Consider the following 26,217-nt stretch of genomic DNA (forward strand, 5'->3'; position numbering starts at 1 on the left):
GATGTGCAAACGAGCAGCTTGAAATCTCCTCCTCGTGCGGAATTGCAGGTTTTGCCTCTGTGGGGCAAGCGCCTGCAACAGGGCACGGTGCTCTGCCAGCACACTGCAAGGGAAAGGGGGCTCCCCGTTCCAGAGGCTTTAGGCTCGGGATACGGGAAGAAAGCAGGCCTCTGTCGCTAGTTTTATAAATAGAAAGCCGGTGGTTTCATTGCCACGCGGTCCAGCTGCCGCTCCGGGCGATCCTGCAGCTATTCCAAGCAGTTCCATATGAGAGGTGTTGCTCACGCTGAGCCCTCCGTGAGGCAAGAACCTTGTGATGGTGCCACATCACGGGACGTGCCCGGCCGTGCCCCCATTCCATCAGGAGTGTCACAGCTGCCCTCTGTCCTTCCCCTCGTTCTTTGGGAATTGAGTTATTCCACGTTTTTTGGGTAGCCTGGAGCAGCCGACGGTCCGTGCTGTCGCGTCATTACCCATCCCGGCCACAAGAGGGAGACACTGGGTCCCTGCGGTAAAGCACAGCTCCCGATCCTGCAAAGTCTCTATTCCTTGGGAAAACAAAGTCTAAGCACAACAAACCTCGCATTCCTCGGGAAAACAAAGGTCTGAGCACAACAAACCTCGTATTCCTCGGGAAAACAAAGTCTAAGCACAACAAACCTCGCATTCCTCGGGAAAACAAAGGTCTGAGCCCAACCGGGGAAGCTGAATTTATGCACACGGCCAGTGCAGAACCTCGTGGAGTGGGATCCTGCACGTCAGTACCACGGTAAACCCTGCAGCTCTGAATGGTCCCAGAACTCATTAGGGTTTGGGGTTTGCCCTTGAATGTCCCCTAATAATTTGTCTTCAGTTCTTTTCAGCACTGTTTGCTGTTGTATATAACCACTGATCTCAGCATGGACCCGTAAGCTTTCAGGCATCCACTTCACAGCACTGTTAGATGATACTCTGTTTGGCTTCCTGACTGCTCAGGATTATGAAAAAGACAGTATTTAACTATGGCTATTCTATCCATCGACTCTGTGATCACAGTGACTGGTGTGTCCCAGGCTAATAAGAGGCAATAGAGGACATGAACATTATTTCAGTGCACACATCCCAGGAAACATGACACACATCCTATGCCATCAATACATTTAATTTGCTCTATCAAGCGCCTCATGAGACAGGTTAATATAACAGTCACAGCAATAAGTGCAATTTTGGCATGAAGTTCTTCCAAATCTGTGAGTATTTTGGCCCCCGGAGCTGCAGCAGGTTTGTGATACGGTACTGGAAATGTGACGTGTGACCCCATGATAACTGAGACTATTTTAAGTGCCTCCCAAGAGTTATTTCACACTGGTAGCTAATCATACAGGCTTGGCAGATCTGGTGTTATGTCAGGGTTAAGTATCTGGGTGACTGGGGAAGTTTATCCTGCTGTAACTTTATAGCTGGATGTTAGGAATTAGTAGCTGTTAAATGCTGAAGAACAACATCATTATTTGCAGCTATTTGGTAATGCCTGATGGCTCTCAGAATGTTCCAGTTGTTCCATGATAAAGAAAATGTAGGCACTGTAAAATTGTAATTAATAGTCAGAGCTGAAATGAGAAGAATGAGAAGGTGAGAAAAGAGGCCTCAGTGCCTTCATCCACTCCAAATTTCTGGGCAGAAATGTCCAATGTTTGTTGAGGATTGCATTTTAAATTAGGTGAAATGTCACTGGTTATTTCCAGGGTTAGTTTGCCTTCTCTACTTCAAAATGTTTTCAAAACAAACAGAATAAACACATTACAAGTGGAACTGTGGCTGAGGAAGGAGGCTATTCCCTGCATCTAACAAGTGTAGGAAGCACCTTCAATGCCACTTTCATTCTTAGTGTTTGAGTTAAAGATGCTTCACCTGTGAAATGTATGCTGAATTAAGAGATATCAAAAACTAAATTAACCACAAGGATGTACTGCCAGCTCACATCCGACTTGTTTTCCAACAGGACCACCAGATATGTTAATCCAAAGCTGTTTCCAGCTGGTGAGCCCCCAGCATGCAGTGATGCAGGTGGTTACTCCTCCCCGGAGGAGAATTCACTCCACCTTACTTATCTCTTTAATTATATCTACTACAAAAGGCAGCTTTTGAAAGTAGAAAGCATGTTTTTAATAGATTCTCAGTGGCTCTTATGCTTTCCATTCTTGAAAATGTGTGTCAGGAGCAGGTTGTTACATAAAATCTTCAGCAATTAATGTTTTTTAAAAGGTCTTTGCTGAGCAGTCACTGTTAGCCATGATAGACATGACCCCTCATTTCCTGACAGGATTAATTTTGAGAAGCTCTGCCTTACCTGTCATTACAAATAACAGTAAAGCTAATCTGGGCTGATTTCTTATGCTAAGCAAATTTACCTGGCTGATCTTTTTTAAATAGAAATGATGTTTTAATTGACAGCCTAAGGATCTCAGCGAGGCAAGTTATGTAAGGACAAGTAATGCCTTTTATCAGACTAATTAGCTGAGTAGGAAAAAAAAAATGGAGGCAGTATTTGTTATGCAGGAGTGTTTCTGTGGAACTGTTAATAGCAAAATGTAGATTTAGGCTGTGCTAAATCACACAGATAAAACCAAGGCAGCGAGAAGGTAGAATAGCCACTTATTCCTAATAATCCTGAATATTTCTTTGGTGTACTCTCTGCACAAGACTTCAGTGAGTTCTACCTCACCTGAAAAGTTTACACCAGGGGTAGTATTATACCTGAAATTCTACATTCATGACATTCTGTGTTCTCTTTCTCAGTTATTTTAATCGGTGCTATCAGGCACATTTACCTGAATTACCAATTAGCACATTCTGAAATGTAAGTATTGTAACCTTTGCAAAGCCCCTTCTGCACAAAAGGAATAAGGGAAGAAGAATCTGAGTTATTACACGTTGAATAAAGCTCCCCTTCAGTTTGGAAGATACAGCTGGTTCCTCTTTTTTCTTTGCCAGTTGTGAGGTCAGCAGTGAGTGTTTGATCACTTTTTCAGCTGACCATCAAATACAGTTAGACAATAAACTGACTGCCTTTGCTGTACAGAAAATCAGATTTTTGTTCTCTCTCCATCAGTGTTGCTTTGAAAATATGCCAAATGTGTTCTCCTAACTGCAGGAAATTAATTTTTTCTTTCCATTTCATTTAGGCCTGATATGTGATTCACCTGCTTCACCTCTGCTTCCCCCACATCTTCTGGGGTGTGGGCTCACCCTGATTTTCAGGTGATGGGCACCAGCTGTTAACAGAGCTCCAGTTTATTAACAAAGTCAGCTCTGAGTGGTGCAGATAAAATGCAGTAAATTAGGTAGCTATACAAGGAAAATGCCATTAGCACTTGCTCAAGGCAGAGACAGCAGCTTGAGAAGGAAATTTCCCAAAATACCCCTGGCGTGGCAGGTCCCAGCTGCTGGGCTCATCAGCACCCCCTCCCACAGCTGCAGGGAATGAGGCTTGAAAAGGGCTCCTCTGCCAGGTGTGCTCCAGGTACTGCTCTAAGGCTCGGTTGTTCCACTTCAGCAGCTTTTTTTGAGGGCTCTGGTAAGGACAGTTTTGTTATTAATATATTTTTATTTTTTTTGTCTTGCTGGAAATTCTTGAGTCTTCTTTGCTTCATGTGACCAAAATAAGTTTCTATGGGATGCAGAAATTATTCTCAATAGTCTATGTGTGAATGTTATTTTCTAGAAGCTCTCTGAACTTTGTTTGAACAAGTAAGAGATTCATGGGTTACTTCAAGAAGTATTGGTTTGGAGTCTTTGTACAGATTAACTTTATAGGGATTTTGCATTGGCTTTGACTGTTGTGTTTCTTTAAAACAAATTTGTTATTTTTAAATAAGTTGGCTATTCATTCGGTTGCTATTTGTGTATCAGAGAATGCTGTGGCTTTTAAATTCTGATGAATTCTGGTGTACTTTGAAGTCAAATTTTAAAACTCTGTAGTTCATCAGAGCTAGAATAATTCACATCCAAACTCTTTAGGTGAAGGGAAGTGGGGCTTCTTGAGTGCCAGGTTTTTATTTATAGTGGAACTTTCACTGTTGTGTGTTTTATTTGTTTTCTTCATGTTCCTGAAAGACTTGTGATACCCTCTACTTCCTTAAGACTTCAGTTCTAGAGAGAAGTGACCGTGAGAAACTCTGCCTGTAGAAAGTTGACTTTTATTATATGAAAATAACTTGTAATTGCTAATGAAACATGCAAAAAAAGCCAAATTCTTATTGTGCCTTGTAAATCACAGAATGATAAGTTGTTTTCATAGATGCATGACCTGGGTTCTTCACTGTGTTCAATATCTTAGAGCTTGAGGTTTAAATCTTCAGTGAGGACAAACTTTTCCATGTTTGGGGGCTTCTGTTCCACGGTTTGTTTGCCTGAGGAAAACTCTGGCCTCGCCTGTGCCTTACAGGGAGAGAAGGGTTTATCAACAAAGTGGGTTTGTGTAAGGAAATACACGTGAAATTATAACTCCCAACAATGAGAAAATGCTGTCTGAAGAAGGGGGAAAGCATTACTGCTAAAGCCAGGTGATTTTTGTGTTGTTAAATTGCAGGGAAAGGGAAGGAATAACAAACTGTGTGGGAGCGTGAGAGAAGTGTGATAAAGGGGAGGAACAAAAATGGTTTAAGTAATTTCACAGCTGCATTTTTCCCAAATAATGTCAGTTGCTAACTATGTAGTGATTCTCAATGGCAATTTATCCTTGGTTTTTTTTTTTTTTTAAGATTTATATGAATCCTAAGGGGTAGATGGAACGGGATGAGTTTTAGGGAAGGCTTTTGCAAAGAGGCAACACAAAATGAAAAGTTTTCTCTGTACCATCTTTAAAGAATTAACAGGTAGTTTTGTTAAAACAAGATCCAAAAAAACCCTTATTTTGAGGATATAATGGAGAGGTGTGGGGAGTGAGGGATGGGCACCACAAAAGTCAGGCTTAAGAGCCCTGCAGTGGCCCGTGGCACCAAATAGATAGGATTAAATACAGATGTAAGAGAGGAAAGATTATTTTCAAAAATTAGTGTATTGACTGAATGCATAATACTTAAAGTTGTGGTTTGAATCAGTTATGCATTGTCACATATTTATAAACCTATTTACTGTGTGCACTGTCAGCTCTGGTATCTTCACTGGGTTTGAAACTCTTAAAAGTAGAGCTCAAACCTTAAAAAATCTGACAAAATAGCAGAGTTAGCTTTGATCTGTAAAATAACACCTGAGCGAGGTATTAGTTGTGTAGTAAAAATATATTTCTGAGCGGACTGTGGAGCACAGATGAGGTGCTGAGGTGTTAAGATTTCCAAATAAATTGGAATGACTTTGAGAGAACTGGGTCTGGTTTTATCAGACGACTTTTGCTCTATGTTCATGTTTTCATGGGGAGAAGCTGTGAAAAAGCAGAGAGCTGAATTACAGTTGGGCTTTGATCTAAGAAAGATAAAAGAAGATATTTTGGTTTTGTTCTTTTTTTTTTTTTTAATCATTTTTAAGGGTCAGCCAGTAGAAAGTTAGTACACCCTGTTAAGTCCTCTCTTTTTTAGTACAAACAGGGGCTGGTTGATCCTGTGAGCAGAAGTGCATCAGTAAAATATGGTTTTTTTCAAGTATTTAATTCATACCTAATAGTTGTGATCTATTTCTTACTGTCTCTAAGTGGTGTACAAAAACACAAAAGGAGGTTCTGGGAGGTATTCTCCAGGTGTTGAAGCCGATAATGCTTGGAAGCTGTATCTTGTAAGGGATGTTACTATGGAAAAGATCTATAATGTTTTGTTTTTTTCTTTTAAACCTGCAGGTAAGTTACAGGACTGTGTAAGATCTGTATATTTTGGCGTCAAGTTCTACAGATCCACTCTGTAATTTAGGGGGGTGGGAATATAATTCGTGAGAAATCTTGTCTTCAAACAAGTACCTTTTCACTTATGTCTTACAAGCAGCGAGTGTGCGGCAAGAGCGGAGAGGGAAAACTCGGAATCCTTTTGAACCAACAGATAAAAAAAAAAAATCCAATTTTAAGCGTTTTATATCGCAGCGTTATCAAGGATGCCCGTTTCCAAGGACGTGCGTTCCCTCCGGAGCTCGGGTGGTTGTAGAAGGGCAGGACCTCCTGGGGTCGCGGGGGGGGGACGGGCCGCGCCTCGCCACAAGCTGTGAAAAGCGCGTTTCGAAACGAATTTAGTAATTTATATTAAATTAAAAACCCCAAAGGACTCGAGGCAAGAGGCGCGCCCCGCGCTGCCGTTCCCGCCGCGGCCGGGCGGGGGCGCCCTCGCTCCGCGCGGGGCCGAGCGGGGGCTCCGAGGCCGGGAAACCCCGCCAAGGCTCCATGGGGGAACTCGGGAGCTCCGTGGCCGCCTCGTGTGATCCCTCTCGGGGCGGTGACCCGGCCCGCACGGGTGTCCCGATCCCGGTGTCCCGGTCTCCCCTCGCCCCGCCCACCTCTCCCCTGATTGGCCGGCCGGCCTCCATCTCGGCCGCCGATTGGCTGTTCGGCCAAGCCCTCATTTGCATGCGGCGGCGGAGCCGCTCCCGGGGCAAGTTGCGCTCCCGTCCCGCCCGCCGGAGCCTCCGCAGCCTTCCCGGGGCTGGGATAACCCCATCCCAGCCTCCCTCCCGCCGCGATGGAGCGAGCCGGGCCCTCGGGGAGGGCTCCTTCGCGCTCTCGGTAGGGCTCTGCCCCAGCCTCACCTTTTCGCGCTGCCGTGCTGCCGGCTTGGCTTTAGCCCGTCCTTTCCCTATGGCTGGGATATACAGCTCTACTCTGAAGACCCTGGAGGATCTGACTTTGGACTCTGGTTATGGGGCAGGGGATTCCTGCAGGTCCCTTAGTCTCTCCTCTTCCAAGTCCAACTCGCAAGCCTTCACCTCTTCTCAGCACAGAGGCAACTGGTGGTACTACTCGGGCTCCATGAACAGTAGGAACAACAGCTGGGATACCGTGAACACCGTTCTGCCGGAGGACCCCGAGGTCGCGGATATCTTCTCCAAGTGCCCTAAGCTGCCTGACCTAGAGGAGTACCCGTGGGCCGATGAAGACATCGGCAGGATCCTGCGCAAAGGGAAGGGAGATGGCCACGGCAGGAGCTTTTCCCAGGACGCTGTCAGGAGGCTCTCGCAGCTGCTGCGGCGCGCCCTGATCAGGGTGTCCAGGGAGGCTCAGCGGCTCAGCGTGATGCACTCCAAGTGCACCAGGTTCGAGGTGCAGAGCGCCATCAAGCTCATCCAGAGCTGGTCCCTGTCGGAAAGCTGCGTGCTGGCCACCGTCAAGGCTCTGTCCCTGTACAGCATGAGCGCGGGAGACGGGCTGAGGAAAGGGAAGTCCGCCAGGTGCGGCCTCACCCTCTCGGTGGGGAGGTTTTTCAGGTGGATGGTGGACACGAGGATCTCGGTGAGGATCCACGAGTACGCGGCCATCTCCCTGACGGCTTGCATGGAGAACCTGGTGGAAGAGATTAAGGGTAGGGTTCTGGCGAGCCAGAGCCCGGACGGCGGCGGGGAGATCTCTGCCGAGGTGCTGGAGATGGTTATCAACAACGACGCCGAACTCTGGGGAGTGTTGCAGCCTTACGAGCATCTCATCTGTGGGAAAAACGCGAATGGTAAGACCCCAGCTTTTACGATTTGTTGTCTTCATACCAGCGAGCTTTACAGTAAAACCCCTGCTCTCTGTGGACTCGGTGGTTTCCTTGGCTGTTCTTGCCATCTGGATCGCATCTCGGTCGTGGTTTGTGTGCGCGCAGAGCGGGCACGGCGGCTTCACCAGGCAAGAACGATCCTGCTCTGTTCTTGAGATGTCCCAGCTTAGAAAAGGCACAGAAGCTGTGGGAAACCGAGCCCTGTTGTCCTAACTTTCCACCAGCTGACTTTCCACCAGCTGCTGTTTTGAGCGTTTTTTACTCTTTAACTGGCGTGTAAACGTGGTTCTCTGTAACCACGAGGTGAAATGTGCTCCAGAAGCTGCTCTTCAGAAAACACCACTGTCGCTTTTAAACAAAACCTACCTTATAGTGAGTGTCTTGCAGCTTCACCTTAAAGATGCTGCTCCTACATACAGCCCGGAGAGGGAAAACATCATTAATCTTTTTTTTTTCTTTGCAGTGGTAAAATTCAGTTTCTGAGCCCAAAGTTGTAACTGTGCGTGACTTGGGCTTGCTTCTGGTTCAGCAGAGAGCTGTGTTGTCCTGTGCACTAAACACGAGCCTGTGCTCTGCTTGCCAAAGCGAGTGTGCAGGACGGCGCCTCGGTGATGAGAATAACACGGTGTGAAGGTGCTTACCCCTGTAATTTCTTTGGAAAGCAAAGGTTTTGAGCGCTTAAGCAAATAAGCAGATAGAGGAATGTTGGCGTCTTGCTGCAGGACCGAGGAGCGGTTTGGGAGGCTTTAGCTGTGACAGTTGTGTTTATTTTGCGTTGTCACACTGAGGGATGCCACATTTCTCGGTGGAAAATTCAGAGAAACGTGGAGTTTGGGAAACTATTTCGTGTACCACCCGCAGCTTCGGGACTTTCTCTGGTCTCATCCTTATGGTGGGTTATTCCATGCTTAACACCTTAATGGTTTAACTCTGAAACCCAGGGCTTGGTCTGTTCAGAAGATAATCTCATGGTGAGAGACAAGTGAAGGAGGGAAAACACCCCTTAGGTGAGTGCAAAACAGTGTGGGAACAGGGCTGACTCACCTTCTCCTGGGATGCAGGGATTTCCCGAGGTCATCCCATACCCTGGCAGTAATGTCGCGATTCAGATCGCGAGTAGATAAGTGCAGGGAGTGTCCCCTGGCTCAAATTCCAAGGTAAGAGGCCTCCTGCCATGAAGGGAGCTCACAAAACCCCTCCTGTGCACTCCTGTCTGCCCTCCCTGCGCTGGCAGTGTCACTAAATGTTCGTGAAATAAAAGTGAGGAGCCCTTCGGGATGCTCTCTTGGCGCTGTTTCAGGGCAGAGCTGTAACTTTCAAAGTCAAACACAGACCATCAGCATTTTTGACTCCGAGCTCTTGGATGACTAGAAAGGGATGAGGATGTCCTGTCTGGCAAAACACTTGTTATTCTTTATTTATCCTAGGAGTGTTTGTCACCCGGTCCAAAAAGAGGACTTTTTTTCCCTTATTTAGGGAAGCTCGAGTGAAATATTGTGGTTCTGCGAACTAAAATAAGCACTTTTGGTGTTCTCAGTGCTTTTGCCACGTGAGTTCTGTGGGTAAAATGGAGAGGAAGAGTCTTTTTTTTTTTTTTTTTAATCTATTTTTTGAGAGAAATCTCTTTGGGAAAATTGCAGGGGATGAATGGACGCTGGTGTTCAATGGAAAGAAGGGTGGCTGTGCAGGGAAACGCTTATAAATATTCAGAGCACCAAATGGTCAGTTCTGATAACGCTGCTCCAGTGCAAAGCCAGGCAGGCAGTGGCCACAGAAGGATTGGCTTCTGTTGCCTCTTTTGTTGTTCCTGCCTTTCAGATCAATTCTGTCAATAATTGGATGCATTTTTTAAGTCTGGAAATTGAATAAAACCGCACATGAAGGCATCCTGTGATTTCCTCTGACAGTCTGTCACCGGTATTTTACCTGACACAAGTCAGTGAATCTTCTAAATGGCTTTTCTTGCGGTTCTGAGGCCACAAATGGTTTTATATGGATGCAAAAAAGCTTGAAATAACTTCTTTCTTCTTCTCCCTGTAGGAATTGTAAATGAGTAGCATTCACTTCATTCTCTGCAGTGCTTTCAAATGATCTTGTCTTTTACATTAATTTAAATCTGAAGTGGATCTGATGGTGAAATAGCTGGATTTATTTCTGTTTAAGGAACAGGAAAACTTGCTTTGCTGTCACTTTTGCTTCTTTTCTAGTAAGAGCATTTTAGTGGAGGACTCATAAATTGCACACTTGGCACGTGTGTGTCGGGTTTTTGGTTTTATAGCCCTGAGTTTGATGTCAGAGATAAAAAGCACTTAGAGGTTCAGTTCTAACTCCAGTCAAGCATTGCAATCTCGGGATGAAATCCATGGCGGTGTCCTATGCAGGAGATTATCATAATGGACATTTCTGGCATTATGATCTATTGAATACCATTTTCATTATTAGATCAGCATAGCCTGCTGCTTTGGAGTCAAAGAAATAGTAAGTAAATACATAAATCTTCCTAAATCCTCCAGAGACTGAGTCCTAGCCCTGTGTTTCTTCAGTGACTGATCTCCCATCACAGCCCACAGTCCACTCGCTGGTCTCGAGGCTTTGCAGTAATGTTATGTGTTATAACAAATGTGTTTTAATCAACACCTGGTGTGTGAGAAGGGTGAAGTTTAAACACTCTGAGCGCTTAGGGGGGAATTTTAATATTATTTTTTAATAAATAATAATCTGTGCCTCTCTTATTTCTTTGCCCTTTCTGTGAAGCTGTTCTTTAATCAACTTTCCGCTGCCTCTGTGGGATGTTTTGTGCTGCCAGTGTGAGTTCTGTGGAAGGAGGAATGTCCTCTGAGCTCATGGCCTTAAGGAGCTCTGCCAAGCCTCTGGGTGTGTTGATGTCTCCAAGGACTGAGTCTTTTTAGGCAGAGTCCAGGTGGACTGGTGCAAAAATAATGCACTGCAGGCTGGAAAGAAAATGAAACAAAAGCAGCAAAAGTTACAAGCAGCTACTGAAAAACGTGGCTACAGGAAGGTAAAAAAAATTACCTGTGTAAACTGAAATACGTGTGTTTTCCTATTTTTAATTACACAGAGGTGTATGATATGCAGCTCAAGTAAAGAATGCACCCAGTAGTTTCACAGGGATTTTTAAGACATGCTAATTTGGAATATTAGTTTATTGATTTAAAATGTTTGTTGAGAGACGAGTTGAAATGTGAACTTACCTTGGAAACATAATTTTTTTTTCCTTGCCCTGCCTGTGTTTGGTGCCTGGTTCTTTAGAATTCGAGCCATCAGCACTGCAAATACGTTTTGCTGTTCTTGCCCTGTTAACTGGAGCACTTAGGTTGTATTTAACTGTCTGGTTGTGGCCAAACACTCCCGTGCCTGCCTGTCCACCTGCTGTGCTGTTTAATGCATCAGCACATCCTGGGGCTCTGCAGATACCAGTGTTGACAGATGTTTGTGCTGAAAAAAAAAAAAATTAAGGTGGGGGTTGGAATTTAATTTGATAACGCTGTTTGTCCATGTACCTCTCAGCCCAAACACTTGAAGTTCTCCCTGGATGAACTAATCCAGAAATGAGCCTGTGCAGCTGATGAGTGGAAACAAGGGTCTGAAATAAACTCTACTTGTGTCTTAAGGCATTTTTCTTAGCAAGGGTTTGAGGGGGGAAATGTGTAATGTTTGCTTACAGTGAGAGGGAATGGGTTGGACTGAATAAAATTATATTTTCTTCTCTAAACCTTGCCATACATCAAGCATGGATTTGGGATTTAGTGTCACTAATCCCATTTTCTTTTATGTTTCTCACTGCACTAATACAGGTTAAAAATTATAGGCAGTTTTAAAGTTGAGGGTAATTAGTAAAAATAAATAATTTAGGATTTTTAAAGCTATGCCATTCTAAAAATTCCTTTTTTTGTAGTTAGCAAAATGGTCTAAAATAGTTATTTCAGTGTAGTTGTGGTGCTGTACTGAAATCCAGCATGGGGGAAAAGAAATAATGACACTTCAAGATGAGCAGAATGTCCTTTTGTTATCTGAGCTGAACAAACTGGTGTGCTCATCAAGAGCCTCATCAATTTTAATAAGCTATCAGCTCCACAACTACTGAGGAAAGCACTGCATGGTGGAAGGGGTGGATTTTGGGGAAGAGAGCTGTCAATGCAGTCAATAAACCAAGCTGAGGAGAAATAGAGGGCTAGGACAGAGGTGCTGCAGGTGGCTTGCCAATTATTTAAGAAAAAAAAAAATAACTCTGCATTACGTTCCTGTGTCTGAAGCAGGAGTTTAAAGCAATTTTGGGGGTTCCTGGGCAGGAATGTGATGGGCTCCTGTCCACATTTCCATGTGGGATGAGCTGGTTGTGGCTATGATCCTATTCAAATTATGGCTTCATTCACCTGTGGGCCCCCAGCATACCTGGTGTGCTTCCACTCCTCCACAGCCAAGGGCTTGGATTTATATCCACAAACCACCAGGGACAAATTCTGTAAGCCTAAATATTAATGCTTACATGTACATGCTCACCTCTCCTACAGGCACAAACCACCAGTTGCTTCTCTGCAGTTGTCTGCATTTTACTTGTGCATTTTAGCTTAAAGTATAGCTCAAGCAAGGCTAAAGTGCCTGTTTTTCCCCCCTTATAGTTAGTTTTCTGTGGTTATATTTTTTTTTAGTGATACTAAAGGAAAGCTGCATTAATGAAGTCATGATGCTGTCATAAATATATTTACCCCATGGCAATAAAATGTGTGTCCTTCCAATTCAGTTGGTTAAAGAACTGAAACCCCCTCAGTGTGTAACTACCAAATGCCTGTTATATTTGGATTTTTAGGGGAATTGGGGTTGCTGGCACCTTAACCCTTTGAGGCTGAGGAGCTGGGCCTGTGAGGGAGGGACCTTTTGGAGAGAAAACTGTGACCTGTTGTGCCCAGACTGAGATCTCTTGTTACTGCCAAAGCCAAGGGCTTGAACTGAGTGAATTCTGTTGGGGCCAGCACAGGGTTTTGTTCTCGGTGTGTAAACCCCTCACTTATAACAGTTCTGCTCTTTGGCTCCTTGATTTATTTATTTTTCAGGTGAAAAAATGGTGTTGCTTTAGTTCAGGCTTCAGCAGTGATTGGATATTTGGGATGCTCTTGCACATTGTTCAGTGTGTGTGTGTGTCAGCAGAAAATGAATGAGCTCTGGTTGTTCATATTCTCAATAATAAAATAGGATTTGAAATCTAAACTCATCTGATCTGGGGCGAGTTGATGGTTGTCAATGAACTCCCCTAGCTGATCTCTAGCATTCCACACTGCCTCCTGTTCCTTGAGGGCAGCACTCACCCAGAGCATGGATATCATGCATATTTTGACTGTTTTGATGCCTTAATCCTGCCTAATTTGGGGCTTCTCCAAAATCAAAGGCGCCAGTACTGCAGGGTAGCGAACAGCAGAATTTTGAATAAGTTGTGTTTTGATAATGGGGTGAAATGAGTAACTTTTGCTCTGAAAAATCTTGTTTGGGTATTAATGTTTTCATGTTGTAGTACTTATTTCTGCTGATGTACCTGGTGTGATTCAGTTCTGCCAGTTAATGGTCCACATAAAGCTTTTTTTAATCTGCTGGGTGGTGTAATGGGTGAGTTTGCAACAACTCAAAGGAAACACTTAAGTTTATAAAGTCCTCTGCAGGAAACATAAGTAAAGTCCTGGAAATACTTCTTTACAATAGACTATAAAATTCACTTAATACACAATTACCGAGTTGCAGAGAAGTGTGGGCTTAGGACTCAACACTTAATTAACTTCAGAAAGAACTGAAGCTCGAAAGTGCATTGGGAGCTTATACCAAAAGTGTACTTCTAGTGTTGAACTGGAAAGGAAGTAGGTTTTTAAAAAAGAAATAATTTTGCAGCCATGCAAAAAAAAAAAAAAAGGGAAAAATAAGGCCAAAGATAACATTAATCCTGTGATCTCCACAAAGTTGTACTTTCTTACAGACCAATACATTTTACATTTTACTTTTTCTTGAGCAAGTTGCCCATTGTGCCAGTGGAATTCAAATGAGGAGAAACAGAGGCTTCTAAACACAATAAACCCACTGGACACCCAACAGTGACCAGCAAATCCCTCACTGTCTTTTATCTTCTGAATGTTTGGAAACATTCAGAGAAATAATTATTTGTTTACATTTTAGTTCTTGTTTTGCTTTTGGTCAGTGCTAAGCTTCTCAAGTCAATATATATGTAAAATGTATATATTTATAAACACTTTTCTATTGTTTATGGTGCAGGACTTTGCAGTTTCATACACTGGACATTAAAAAACCCCTCTCTCCCGGATTAAATTCTGCTCCACCAGTGCAGGAGAAAATGTCCATTTGCTCTTGTTGAGCAATGGGGATTGAGGCTGATGAGCAGAAGAATAAACACAGTCATTTCTGATGCTCTTCTTGTTTTAATGGGATTAATTTACATGTTATTTTGAACCTAAGGGCCCAACGTGACATTTGGTTAAATCCAAGCAAGCCTGAGGCAGCAGTAAATCCAGCACAGTGGTGGATTCATGCTTTCCTGGTTTACAAATTGGGGCCAAAGCCCTCCAACAGAGCTCTTGATTCTTTTCCTTACAGAAGAGGAGATAGATTTTCTATACTTACAGTGAGCCTTGAGAGCATCTAAGTCTATTTAAGGATCCCAAGTTGTGGATTTCTCAGAGAATACCATGTTGGAAGGTTGATCTGGTCCAGCCCTTCAAGCATTTGAGTGAGGAGAACCTTTCAAGTGGAGCTGCAGGACTTGTGCCAGGAGAGCAGTCATACAAAGAGGAAAAGATGCACCAGTGCTGAAGGGTTTGGTCCTTTGACCCCAACACATCCAGACTTGCCTTCTGAGCTGGGTCACAGGCTGGGCTGGATCTGGGAGCTCCTCCTGGTCCTCAGGAAACATTTAGGAACAGGGGGTGGCTTGGAGAGCTTGGCAGAGGGAGCAGGGAGGGACCAGTGATGGGCAGGGCATGGCTGAGGGGGTTTGTCCACCTGGAATTCAAGGTCTGCCTGCACCCTGCAGGGGTGGTGGCTGCACTTGGGTGAGCGTGGGATGTGTGGAGTGGAATTAACACTGTGGAAGTAACTACTGAGGAAAGGGAATGCTGTGCCTGTGCTGTCTTCAGGAGTGGACACTGGGGATCAGTCCTTTTTAATTGGAGTTAAATGGAATTCTGAGCTGTGAAATCCTTGTCTGTTAAAACCTCCACGTTATGTGTTCCGTGCAGATGAAAGTCCCTCGGAATTGTAAACTTCCTCCTCATCTGCTCCAGACCTGTTGCTTAAGGATGTGATTTTATCAACCCTAGTCCAAATGATGCTGCTTGTGGAGGAGCTGTTGGGATTGGTCTTTGCTGTGACCTTAAAAAGGGTGTTGAGCAGAGCTGAGACTTTGGGCCATAACCTTGGGAGCATCTTTAAATCAGGTCACAGGGATCGCTGTCCAAGCACTTCCCTCCTTCCTGTGGACCAAGCAGAAAGTGTTTGGTGTTCTTTGTGTGGGTTTGACCCAGACACTCACAGGTCAGGTGTGCACCTGAGCACCTGTCCATCTTGTTCTGGTTGTTTCTAGTTACTAAACAACGTGGACCACTTCTTCCTTAAAACCTGTTTGATGTCCACAGGGCTACTTAACCTGCTTCACACCTGAACTGAGCCAGGGTGGCCTGTCAGGGGCTGCATTTGGCTCTCCCTGCCCAAAAATGAACAAGCGAAAAAGAGGAAAACAGTGGAAAATGTGCTTAAGCAATTTTGTAGTTTTTGTGTGGTGACACTAAAATGCTTGAGATGATTAAGAGTGTTTGTGGTATAATCATGGGATAGAGACAAGGAACTGAAGCCAAATAAACATTTCAGACTAGCTTTTCAGTTTGTGGATGTAAATTTATAACAACTGATAAATTTTCTATGGGGCTGTGAAAGATCAAAGTAAATGCTGTTTATGATTTTTCAGGGATGAGAGGAAAGGAACACTACAAAAGACATAATCTGCTTGTCCCAGTCTTTAGTGTTTATAACATTACAGTCCATGCTGGGTAATTCTGTTCCTTGGATTTCTATCCCAATCTGCAGACTGTTGCCTGGGACCTGGAGAATAAAGAAGGGAGCATGACTGTGTGTTTACACTGGGATTTATACATAAAAAAGATAAACATGCAGAGGCGTAATTATCTATTATTTTCTTGATCCTATATAGCTCTGGTTTTTCTCCTGATTAATTCCAAGTTGACAGTGAATAGAGTTTCTTCTAATATTTACATTTTATTGTTTGTGAATAAAGCACATGACTATTTCAGCTGAAGGGCAAGAGTTGAGTATTGGCAAGCAGCTAAAGTAGGGGCTCAGGCCAGTTTTGCCTCATATTTTCCTCAGACTGGTTGTATTTCTGATGTTTTAATAGAATTTAGTAGCAGTTAGATTCTTGTTTGCTTGTTTTGTTAAAATAGCTACTCGGTGCTCCATGTGTGTCCAAACTAGTAGATGAAAGCACAAACTTGATTTTTGAGCTGCTTTTTAGACAGTTGACTCATCTTTAACTTTGATTCCTCTTGGATGATCCTTTTCTTTTTAACCTGAAATGGGATTTTGGCCTCTCCTGGATGAGGAAGTGGTGCTGGGATGCTGCTGAGGCTGGAGGAGCAGGGATGGTGTTTTTGGAGCAGGTGGAGAGCACCCTGTGTGTGCCATCAGCCAGAGTGTTGATGTCAGAGGTGTCTCTTTGGGGTGTTTTATTGGGGGCTGACTTTGGAAGAACCAGTGATGAGAACCATGAGGAATGGTGGGTTAACAGTTGGACTCTGGTCTTGGAGCACTTTCCTAAGCTAAAGGATCCAATGATTCCATGATTAATGGGACTGGTTAATGCCCTAAACTTGTCCTTAAAAGGTTATGAAGTTCCTTTTTATTTCTTTCCAGGTTTTGTGCAATTTCCTGAGATAACACCACAGGTCTAACTAAAACACTTAAGGATGGATGCTTGTTGTGAGAATATAAGAGATAACATTCAGCCAAAGAGCAGAAATATATATATATATATATCCACCCCCACAGAGGAAATCCATTTCAATATATATGTTATCTTCCCTCCACTCCCCACCCTGTTTAATGCTCAGCTTGCACTGGCAGCTTTGTTTAGTCTAGATATCATAAAAATTGCTCTAGAGTTGAACTGATACAGTTTTATTATGATCTTAGCGTGGTTCCTTGTACTTTTGTTATATCAAATTTATAAGGTGTCTTTGGATATTTTCACTCAAGGATACTTAGAGGGGAGGGAAGAAGATAAGAAACTACAACAGCAACCAGACATGTTATCTTTATTGTTGGTTTTAATAAACCATTTAATTCTATTGTCAATATATAAAGACTCGTAAAGTGTTTCTTTCCAGGAAGTGTTATGAAAATTTCTATTTTTTTGTCAGTACATGTGGAAATTTTGGCTTCAGTCAGTACCAGTTTTGTTTGAACTTAAAAGATGTTTGGGGGTGATGACAGTAAGATCACCAAGCAGAAAAATTTGTTGGAATTGTTGTCAATGCTGTTTACTGAAAGAAGCTCAGAATCTGTGTGGGAAGTGCTGCTTACCTTCAAGTTCTAACCTTGCTGGAACCAAAGGAATAATTTCCCTTAGATTTAATAGGGGATTGATCGGTTATTGCTTATCAGAAAAGAATTGATCCTTTCTGAAGCAGTTTCCTGGTCTGAAATCACTTGAGCTGAGGCCACATGTTTGTCTTGGGGTAGTTTTGTTTTAGTGCTTTGCAATAAATTTAAGAGCTTTACACCTTGAGGTGGGAGAAGCTTTGATGGTGACCCCTCATTCCATGGAACACCTGGATGTCCTCTCATATTTGAGGGAGCAGGGGTGGATTTAAAGCATCTGTGCACTGAGGTGATTTTGTAGCTGTGCTGGTGAGTGTGAGCAGGGTGACTGGTGTGCTTTTATTGGTGTTATTCCTTTGAGAAAGCGTGGCCTTCCCCCTGCCACTCCCTCCAGCTCTGTTCTCACAGGGCACTGCCAGGTGCAGAGTCTCTTATTAAAGCCACTCGAGGAAGATTCATGCTTAACACTCCATTTCTCAATGGAAAACAACCCTGGAGTTGTTCCTGGCACCTTTTCCCTGTTTGTGCATTCTTGGGTCTCGTGTTTTTTTTGGCAGATGTGGAAATGCAGCTTTCATTGTAGGTTATTCTGGGGCATGCTGTGTGTTCTGCACATCCCTAAATTTGGGGAGGGGACTGTGCTCCTTTGGTTCTAAATAGTCTCAGTGACCTGTGAGCTGCTGGAATGGAGTGATAAAACTGTGTGAATTTTCTCTACCTCCACAGCAGTTCAGAGGATCGTTTTCCCTTTACAGAGTGTGTAAGGCTGTGCCATTGTGGTTTTTCCCGTTCCCTGCAGAAGGCCAGAGCTCCCCTAAGGGGAGCACAACTTACAAATTCCAGCGAATATAATTTATTAGCACGAAGGTAATTCTTGCCACACAACCAGGCCTTAGATAATGCAGAAGTTGTGGCAGAAGATCCTGAGCTGGCACGGGGCATTTGGCCTTCCACCATCTGCAGAGCCCACACTCCAATTTTCTGCTGTTGCCATGGGCTGCAGACTCAGACAGGAAATCATGGTAGGGTGGGAAAGGCTCCAAAATATACACAGCTAGTATAAGGTTTGCAGTTAAAGGAGAGGCAGAGAACAGGCTATCTGTTCTCCTGAACAGGCAGGGCGAAGCAAAGCTGCCTTGTGTGTGCCTTCAATGTCTTTTTATATTTTACATGCTCATTTTTTAAAAGCTGGAATTTTTTCCGTGTAAAGTAACGTGTGTAACTTCAAATGGCCCATTTATATAGCAGGGGCCTGATTCAACTCTCACTTAATTGGTTGTGCTGGGCTGAAAGGGGAGGAAAGCAGCAGAGAGTTGGGTCCCTGGCACATGCTGGGGAGCCACAGAGAGCTTTGGGCACGTCAGACAAGAGAGCAGCTCCTGCCTCCGCTTCCCTGGACTCATTTTGGGGATTAGGTTTTATTTTTCAGGGAGGATTTTCGGGGATTCTGTGTGTTAGTCAAACATCTAGAGCCCAGAGTGTATGTGTCTGATCCACCAAGTGACAGGGATGCTGGCTCAGTTTTTAGCCCTGGGTAGATCACAGGGTCACTTATCCTTGTATTTTCTTAGGTTGAAATGGGATACTGGAGTGATTTGCTTTGGAGAGCAAACAGTTTTCTTATCTGTCTGTGGGAGATAAGCACAATAATCTGTGTGTAATGAACTGCACAGTTTGCAAAGCTCTCAGTGTGTCTGACTGGGCAGCTGATGCTCCCTTGACATATGGGGGGACTGGAGAATTTCTCCATCACTTTCCAATTTAATTTTTGTAGACAAGATGCTCCTTTCCTAAAAAATAGCAACAAAACAATGCTGAGGACACATTCAGGATGGACAGAATAGGAGCTCAGCAAACTTCTTGTGGCAAAAAAAAAGCTGATTTAAAACTTCTTCTCCCAGGCCCGTCTGTGGTTTTGAATCCTGACTGAAGGGAACTGTACAAGAGGGTGGTTTGTTCTCCAGGCATTTTCCAACCATGGCTGTTATTTGGCTATGTAGTGCCTTTTCAGCTGCTTGAAAGAATGGAACTGTGAACAGGAGGAAGGTGAAAGCTATACTGCCAGATAAATACTGTTGGATGCAGTGGTGATGTGTCTGTCAAGGAGGAGACCAGAGCTACCAATTAATCCCATTTAGAAATCAAACAACTTGGGTAGCATTTAACCCTGGGGCTGGGATCAGTGACTGAGGAGACTATTCCATGACCATCTTCCAGTAACTGCTGCTTTTCCAGGTGTAAATATCTCAGAAAGACTTGCTGCTTTATTTTTGATTTTCTTTCAATCTGACTGGAGACAATTTTCAAACAGCACTGTCTCAGCCAAGCCATCTGCCCGAGTCCTCAGCAGAGCATTGTATTTCTGAAAGAGCATTCTAGTGAAACATCCTCATTCTGAAAAGTTTGGGCTGGTTCTCCAGCAAAAGAAGTGATCCAAAAAGCTGCTGCTGATTTCCATGTGAACACTGCCAAGTATTTCTCTGATGAGAGTGCATAACAAAGAAGTGCTCGAGTGATTGAGTAAGGCTGATTGGAACAGTCTGGTGTGGCTTACAGCTCTTTCTGATATTCCACAATGGTGGGAAGCTACTGTCACTTGTATTTTCAATCTGTATTTTGCTTGGAGGGACGAGATCTTTTGTTGTCAGGTCCCTTGAGCCGGTTATGGGGGGAGAGACACAACACTACTTTAAAATATTCATGGAGCCTGCATGGGCTGGCTGCAGCTGAATGTCACCCACATGATTTCTAGAAGACAACAGGAGTTTCGTGTGATTCATCTTAATTAGGGATTGATGGACACATTCTGGTTTGACTTTTGGGTCTGAATATGGATCTGCATTAATAATCAACTGCTCTCCTAACCTTGCTTCTTGCTCAGCTGCTACTGAGGAGCTTGCTCAGGGAATATCTGGAAAAATATATAGTATTTTATAGGACTGGTTCATCTGAGGACACTTTTCTGTTGTTCAGGGACAGCAGGTTATTCTCTGTGCTTGTTCTGTGAGCTTTAGGGGACTCGTGTGGGAGTGATTTCTTCTACTTTTTGTGATTCTGCTGTTGAAATGAAGCAGGTCATGTAAAGCAGCTGCTTGTTTTGGACCAAAATCAGCATAACACATTAAAGAACCCATTAATCACGGAGCTTGACCTTCAATTATTATTTAAAAAAAACCTTAGCATCTATTGTCAGAAGGCTGGGGTTCCTAGGACATATGTTACGTATTCAGATCTATAGGTTAAGAGCATCAAATGAAGTTAAAATAAGGAGTAAAGCAAAGTGGATCCCTGTTGAAATATTGGCTCTATTTACTCATTTTCAGGAGTGGAAGGAGGCTGTATAAATACTTGCACAAGGAAAACTGAACTCTGACTGTGTTCCACAGTTGCTATGTATAAATTTTTGTCTTGGGCTAGTGTGGCTTCTTCACTTTGTTCAGTCTTGCCAACACAAAAGTTCTCACTTTCCTAAAAGTCTTTCAGGAGAGGGGAGAAAAAAAGATACATAAAACAGCTTCTCAATCTCTTCTGCCCTCAAATCCCAGTGCTTAATTTACAAGAGAATTTATTCTGCATTTAAACTTCTGAGTTCCTTGGCAGTGTCTGTCTGATGTATCCCCTGTGCAGCCCTAATGGTTTGAGAACAACTTACTACGTTATAATCACATCTGCTTGTGGCAGAGGTTTTTTGAGTACTGTGAGCAAATGGATCAGCCATTAAAACCTCGATTAGTTTTGAGATGGAGGAAAGGATCAGTAGATGACTTTTCAAAAAGATCGAATGATCTGGTGAGAAACCTGCTCTGTAATTGTTTAATAACAGAATTTTCAGTTCCTGCAGAGCAAAGTGGAGTCATAAGCACAGGACCAAGGGTTCATTCAGCTTTTAAGGAGGGTTCTCAACCAGCATTTTTCACTTCATTGGGAGGGCCCAGTCAGCTATGTGTGGTCATTAATATATAGTATATATATAATATATAGTAGTTCATGGAACTGGCAGCCTTAATTGGATAGAAGGGGGAGTAGAAGCATGAGGTGAACCAGAATGAGATCTCTTGGGCTCTGAGTTCTGCCTCCTCTTAAAACACTCCTGGCTTGGCACACTGAGGAGCTGAGAGCGATGCAGTGTTAATTTTGGTTGAATAATGGCATTCATGGGGCTGTGCTAACGAGCTGCATTCTGCTGCCCGTCCTGCACGGTGTGGACCGTGCTCTGAGCTTATTTCACATCTCTAATGCTTTCCTTCTGTCCTGAGCCACGCTGATGTCATGGATCAGGAGCTGCCCTGGGTGCACTGCCTTTCCCACAACTGTTGTGCAGCAATCACACAGCTGTTCGCTGATTATTTTTTTTCCCAATTGGCTGCTTTGGGACACATTATTCTTTGGCCTCAACTTCCTAATGCAAGTAATCAGTAACAACATTCAGGCAGGGGTGTTGAAGGCATTAAGAATTGCTTAAGTATTTGGGTCTGCTGAAAATATTCAGGCCTTTAATGAATATTTGGATTATTTTTGTGGGAGGGGAATGATGTGCTTCTTCCTTGCCTTTACCCCTCTCTTTTCCTCAGCTTATGACAGGCTAAGACAAAAGCAGCACTTTAAAAAGGAATTAAGTGTTTTATGTAGATTATCTTGTAGTGTTTTTTTAGATACATGCTCTGTTATATTAAACATCCCCTTGACATCAGGGAAGTTGCATGGGCTTGATAAAGTTCACTGTGGTTTGGGTTTTACTGGGGTTTTTTAAAGTATTTTTGATTCATTCATTGTGAAAGCTCTGTCAGCTTGTGAATTAGACCCAAGAAAGGGTAGGAGGAGGAATATAAATGAACACTTCAGGAGCTGGAACTCGTGGCTGTACTGCAGAGCTTCTTGGTCACCTCAGAATCACTGAGATGCTGGTTGGGGTGAGCTCCTGGAGGTCACTCAGTCCAATCTCCCACCTCTAAGTGGGCTCCTGCCACAACTAGGCAGGTAGGAGATGGCTCTGCATCTCTGAATCAAGGAAACATCCATGTGGTAGATCCCCCACAGCCCCTCTGAGCAACCTGCTTGGTTTTTGGTGAAGAATGGTTCTGATCTCCCAATACCCAGCCTGAGGCTCCCGAGTCAGAGTTCATGGTGCACCCTGTGCTGCTCCTGAGAAGAATGTGACTCTGCAGTTTTTGTAGCTACCCTTCAAACAGTTGTAGCCTTCTCTTAAACTGGCCCTCAGTGTTCTCAAAGCCAGGCATTGCGTGCCCAGCTCTCCCCCCTCACCCTGAGGGCCCTGCTCTGCAGGTCTGTGACCACTGTCAGGCACAGACCATCTGCTGCTCTGTCTGCAGCTCACCCACACCCCTCCTGAAGTGGGCAGCCTAAAGCAGGGTTACCCACAAACCTGCTGAGGCTGTTCCTGGCTTTATTAAGCAATGTGGACCCCAAGATCAGCTGCTGCATTCTGTGATGGTTATCATTCTGCCCAGTTAACGTGCACACAACACAGTCCTGCACATTACGTGGTCTGCTGTCATCTTGGCCTCACCTGGAGTGCAGGGGGCCTTTCTCCTTCTGGAAACTGTTGAGTTCCACCCAGGTGGGTGCAGGGAAGCAGTGGCAGAGCTCCAGAGAGGAGGAGGCAGCAATCCAGAGGCTCTCTCCCAAGCAGTTGGCAGTCCCACATCTTCTGCCTGCTGTGGTTTTGAGCTGCTGGATAACTTTTGGGCCGTGAGATTTTTCTCCCTCCCTGTGTCTCTTGTTTTTAATTCACATTTTAAAGGTGTCAGTAGCTTCCTTTAACTTTTTGTGGGGTCTCTAAAGTTCAGGGAAGGAAAGAACTGCACAAACAAGTGTTACATCACCTGTGATCACACAGTTGTATGAGAACCCTGTGGCAAAGGCAGGGATGGTGAGCCCAGACCATCTGGGTCCAGCCTGACCGCTGATGGGCTCTGCTGGAAAGGAACAGGTCTTGGGATTGCCCAAGTCCTGCACTTGACAGACTGCAGTGAGCAAAGCTGTGGCTTTAAGTGCTGTGAAAAAAACTATGGGAAAATGAAGCTTTCAAAGGCAGAACTTTAATTCTGCCAGAGCATGAAACAGAGACATCCCTTTGCTCTAGGGAGTCTCCAGAGAGAAATTACACCATCCCTAGGGACTGAGCCACTTGCTACCACAAATTCTTGAGTTGCCTTGTAGCCATTGGTACAGTCACAACTATTTCTACTCTTTGGTATATATATGTATATATATAATATATATGTGTATATATATATTAAACATTCATATTATATATAATATATGTTTAATATATAAAATAATGAAACAAAACAGAAATGGAAAAAACACCCCAGTGCAAAACCACCAAAAAACTCCCCCAAAACCCAACAAAAATATCCTAAGTCTTCCTTGTGGCAGTCAGCTGTTAGTATACATTTCTTGCACACTCTCTCCTCTGAGTTGGAGCCGTGATGTGTTATTGCAGTGTGTGAGAATATCAGTATTTTCACTATCCAGACTGTCCTTCACTTTCCTTCAAAATCAAGGGTTTGAAGTCTGGCTGTGAGCTCTGGTCTCATGTTTCAGTGGTTGTTTTCTTTCTTCTTTCCTTTCCTGTCCCCCTTCCCAGAGTCGAAGGCACAACCTGCCTGATCATTTTAAGCTTAGAAAATGGCCAAGTAGGATCTGTTGGTTATAGGAGACCCAGCTTTGTTGTCCTTCATTATGACTGGATGCTCTTTTTAAAGTTACAGCCACTTATGTGGATGTTGCTTGAAGGTACCTGGAGAACTGAGTCACTCTGCTCTGTGCAAGTGGAGAACTCAGAATATTTTGATTTCTCTACCTACTGCGTTGTGGAGCTTTTACAAACCAAAAACTCCTTCAGTATTTCTTTGGAGAAGTGTGACTTTAAACACTGCCTGCCCAGGAAAACAGGGAGAGGGTTATGCCTTATTCTTACGTAACCCTTACACGGAATGTCACCTATAAAAATTAAGACTAATAATACATAAGTAAGCAGTTGAAGAGAATTTTATGCCAGTTAAAATAGCAATGATGGTGACTGTGGAAGTTTCAGCTTTTCTTCCATCTTTATTTTTTGCTTCGAGACTATAAACTTTTGAAAAGAGAGCGTGACACTGAAAGTTACTCTGTGTTAACTTGTTCAGCCCTTGAACGAAGCTCTTAACAAAACTCGAGCTTTTAAAGTGATTAGTAAAAACAACCGATGAGATTTGTAACTTTCTCTCCCGTGAAAATGCTGGGATTATGCTGAACCTTTCCTCAAAGGGGCTGGATCCCATTAACCAGCAGTACCAGTTCTGGATGTGGGATTCCCTTTGAGGCTGCCAGTAATGATGGAAAAGGGAGTAGAGGCTTCTTTTTGGCTTAAAAACTGCAAAAACGTCGGCAGAGATAATGCTGAGTAACGAGGTACAGGCTGCAAAGGTTGTACAGCCAGCAAAGGGTGTCCTGCCTGGGGCAGTGTAACCAAACTGAGTTTGATGGTAGCGAGAGGAAAGTTGCTCCCTACATACAAATTCAGCTCCCTCTTTCTCTAATTGAAGTAAACCCCCTGTGAAATTGCTACCCAGAAATGACCTCACCAAGGCTGTTTGCTCAAGCCCTTGGCAGTCAGTTTTGAATACTTAATGCAGCACGGAGAAAGCAGAAAAAGGCTCTATTAGCTGGAGAATACATGAGGTGGTGGTGGTGATGTCCATTATACCAAAATGCTCTGTAATTCTTCTCTACTTTTAGCTTAAAAACCCGAATAAAATAGTGTTCTAATGTTGCATTTATTCGTTACACCCTGCCATGTGAAATCCAAAGGATTTCTCTGTGTAGAATGCTGAAATGCCAGAGGTTAACTGTGCCTTCAGTATTTCGTATTAATCCAAGTAGCCATAGTGAGATACTTAAATACAAACATTGGTGTGGGGGGGGAACCTTGCCCTGCTCAAAGTCTGTTGCCAGTGAGACTTTGAATTTAGGCAATTTCATGCATTTGGAGGTAGACTTTATTTTTCCTTCATCAGCTAAAATAACAATAAAGCTCGACTTGGTGTATTTATTTAATGAAACACAGGATCCCTGCCCTGATGGTTTTAATCAGTCCCCTCGCTATGTGGTAATTAGGGGTTCTCTCCCATGGTTCTGTTTTTACTTAACTTTCAGAATGTGCAGCCAGTTTAAGTTTCCAGAGATACTCGCAACTAACGCTGCCTCATTTACATGCAGATTATCCGGAGGGGGCTCTTAAACACGCACTCAGGGTACAGAAACGGGGCTGTTTTCAGCACTTTCTCATTCAGGGAGCAGAAAACGTTATCTTTTGTCAGTGACTAATTCATCCCACCCGGCGGATGTGAGCGGCTCTTTCATTCATCGTGGCACACAGGGATTCAGGAGCTGAAGGTGGCTGAGTGCCAGCCTTGCCAGGGAGCTGATGTGCTGCTGGATCCAGCTCTGCTCATTCAGGAGCACATCCCCGAAATCGGGTCCATTTGCCACAGAGAAACCCTGTGTGCGTCACAGGTCGAGAAATGGCTTTTTTTTTTTTTTTTCCTGACTAGACAGAGCACATCAGTGCTTCTCACCTTTATGTTTAATAACTACCTCCCTGAAAGTGACCCGGGAAATGTTGTGTACAGCTGGGTGCCGTTTGCTCCTGGCAGCTACGGAATCACCGGAGACGTGAGGAAGTGGAGCAAATATACAGCATTTAAAGCTCTCTAAAACAGCTTCCCTGCATAATGTGTGATGTTAAAATACTAGGTGGCAGTTTGGGCCGGTATAAAAGTTTTATTGGTGTGAGTCTGAGCCAGGCACATTATTCAGGAAGCCACTGCTGAGTTTTCAAGTCATCTGAAACGTGTGCTGGTAAAAGCCTTTTATAAAGCAATATGAGCCCATGCAAACTCCCAGTCAGCTGTGTCCTGGGATTTACTGGTGGGAT

The 26,217-nt window shown here is 43.8% G+C and overlaps 1 protein-coding gene across 1 annotated transcript in view; it reads left to right on the forward strand.

Annotated features, from left to right (window-relative positions):
• The first annotated feature begins 6,589 nt into the window (after positions 1–6,589).
• Positions 6,590–26,217, forward strand: part of ABTB2 (ankyrin repeat and BTB domain containing 2) — a 114,266-nt gene continuing 94,638 nt past the window's right edge. The window contains exon 1 of the mRNA XM_050335203.1: positions 6,590–7,613. Coding sequence (XP_050191160.1) covers positions 6,752–7,613 — 862 coding nt within the window. The 5' untranslated portion in view covers positions 6,590–6,751. The remainder of the gene's footprint in view (positions 7,614–26,217) is intronic.

This window comes from Myiozetetes cayanensis, unplaced genomic scaffold (genome assembly GCF_022539395.1).
Source record: "Myiozetetes cayanensis isolate MyiCay16 unplaced genomic scaffold, myiCay2020 scf6-25, whole genome shotgun sequence".
In the NCBI taxonomy this organism is placed as follows: domain Eukaryota; kingdom Metazoa; phylum Chordata; class Aves; order Passeriformes; family Tyrannidae; genus Myiozetetes; species Myiozetetes cayanensis.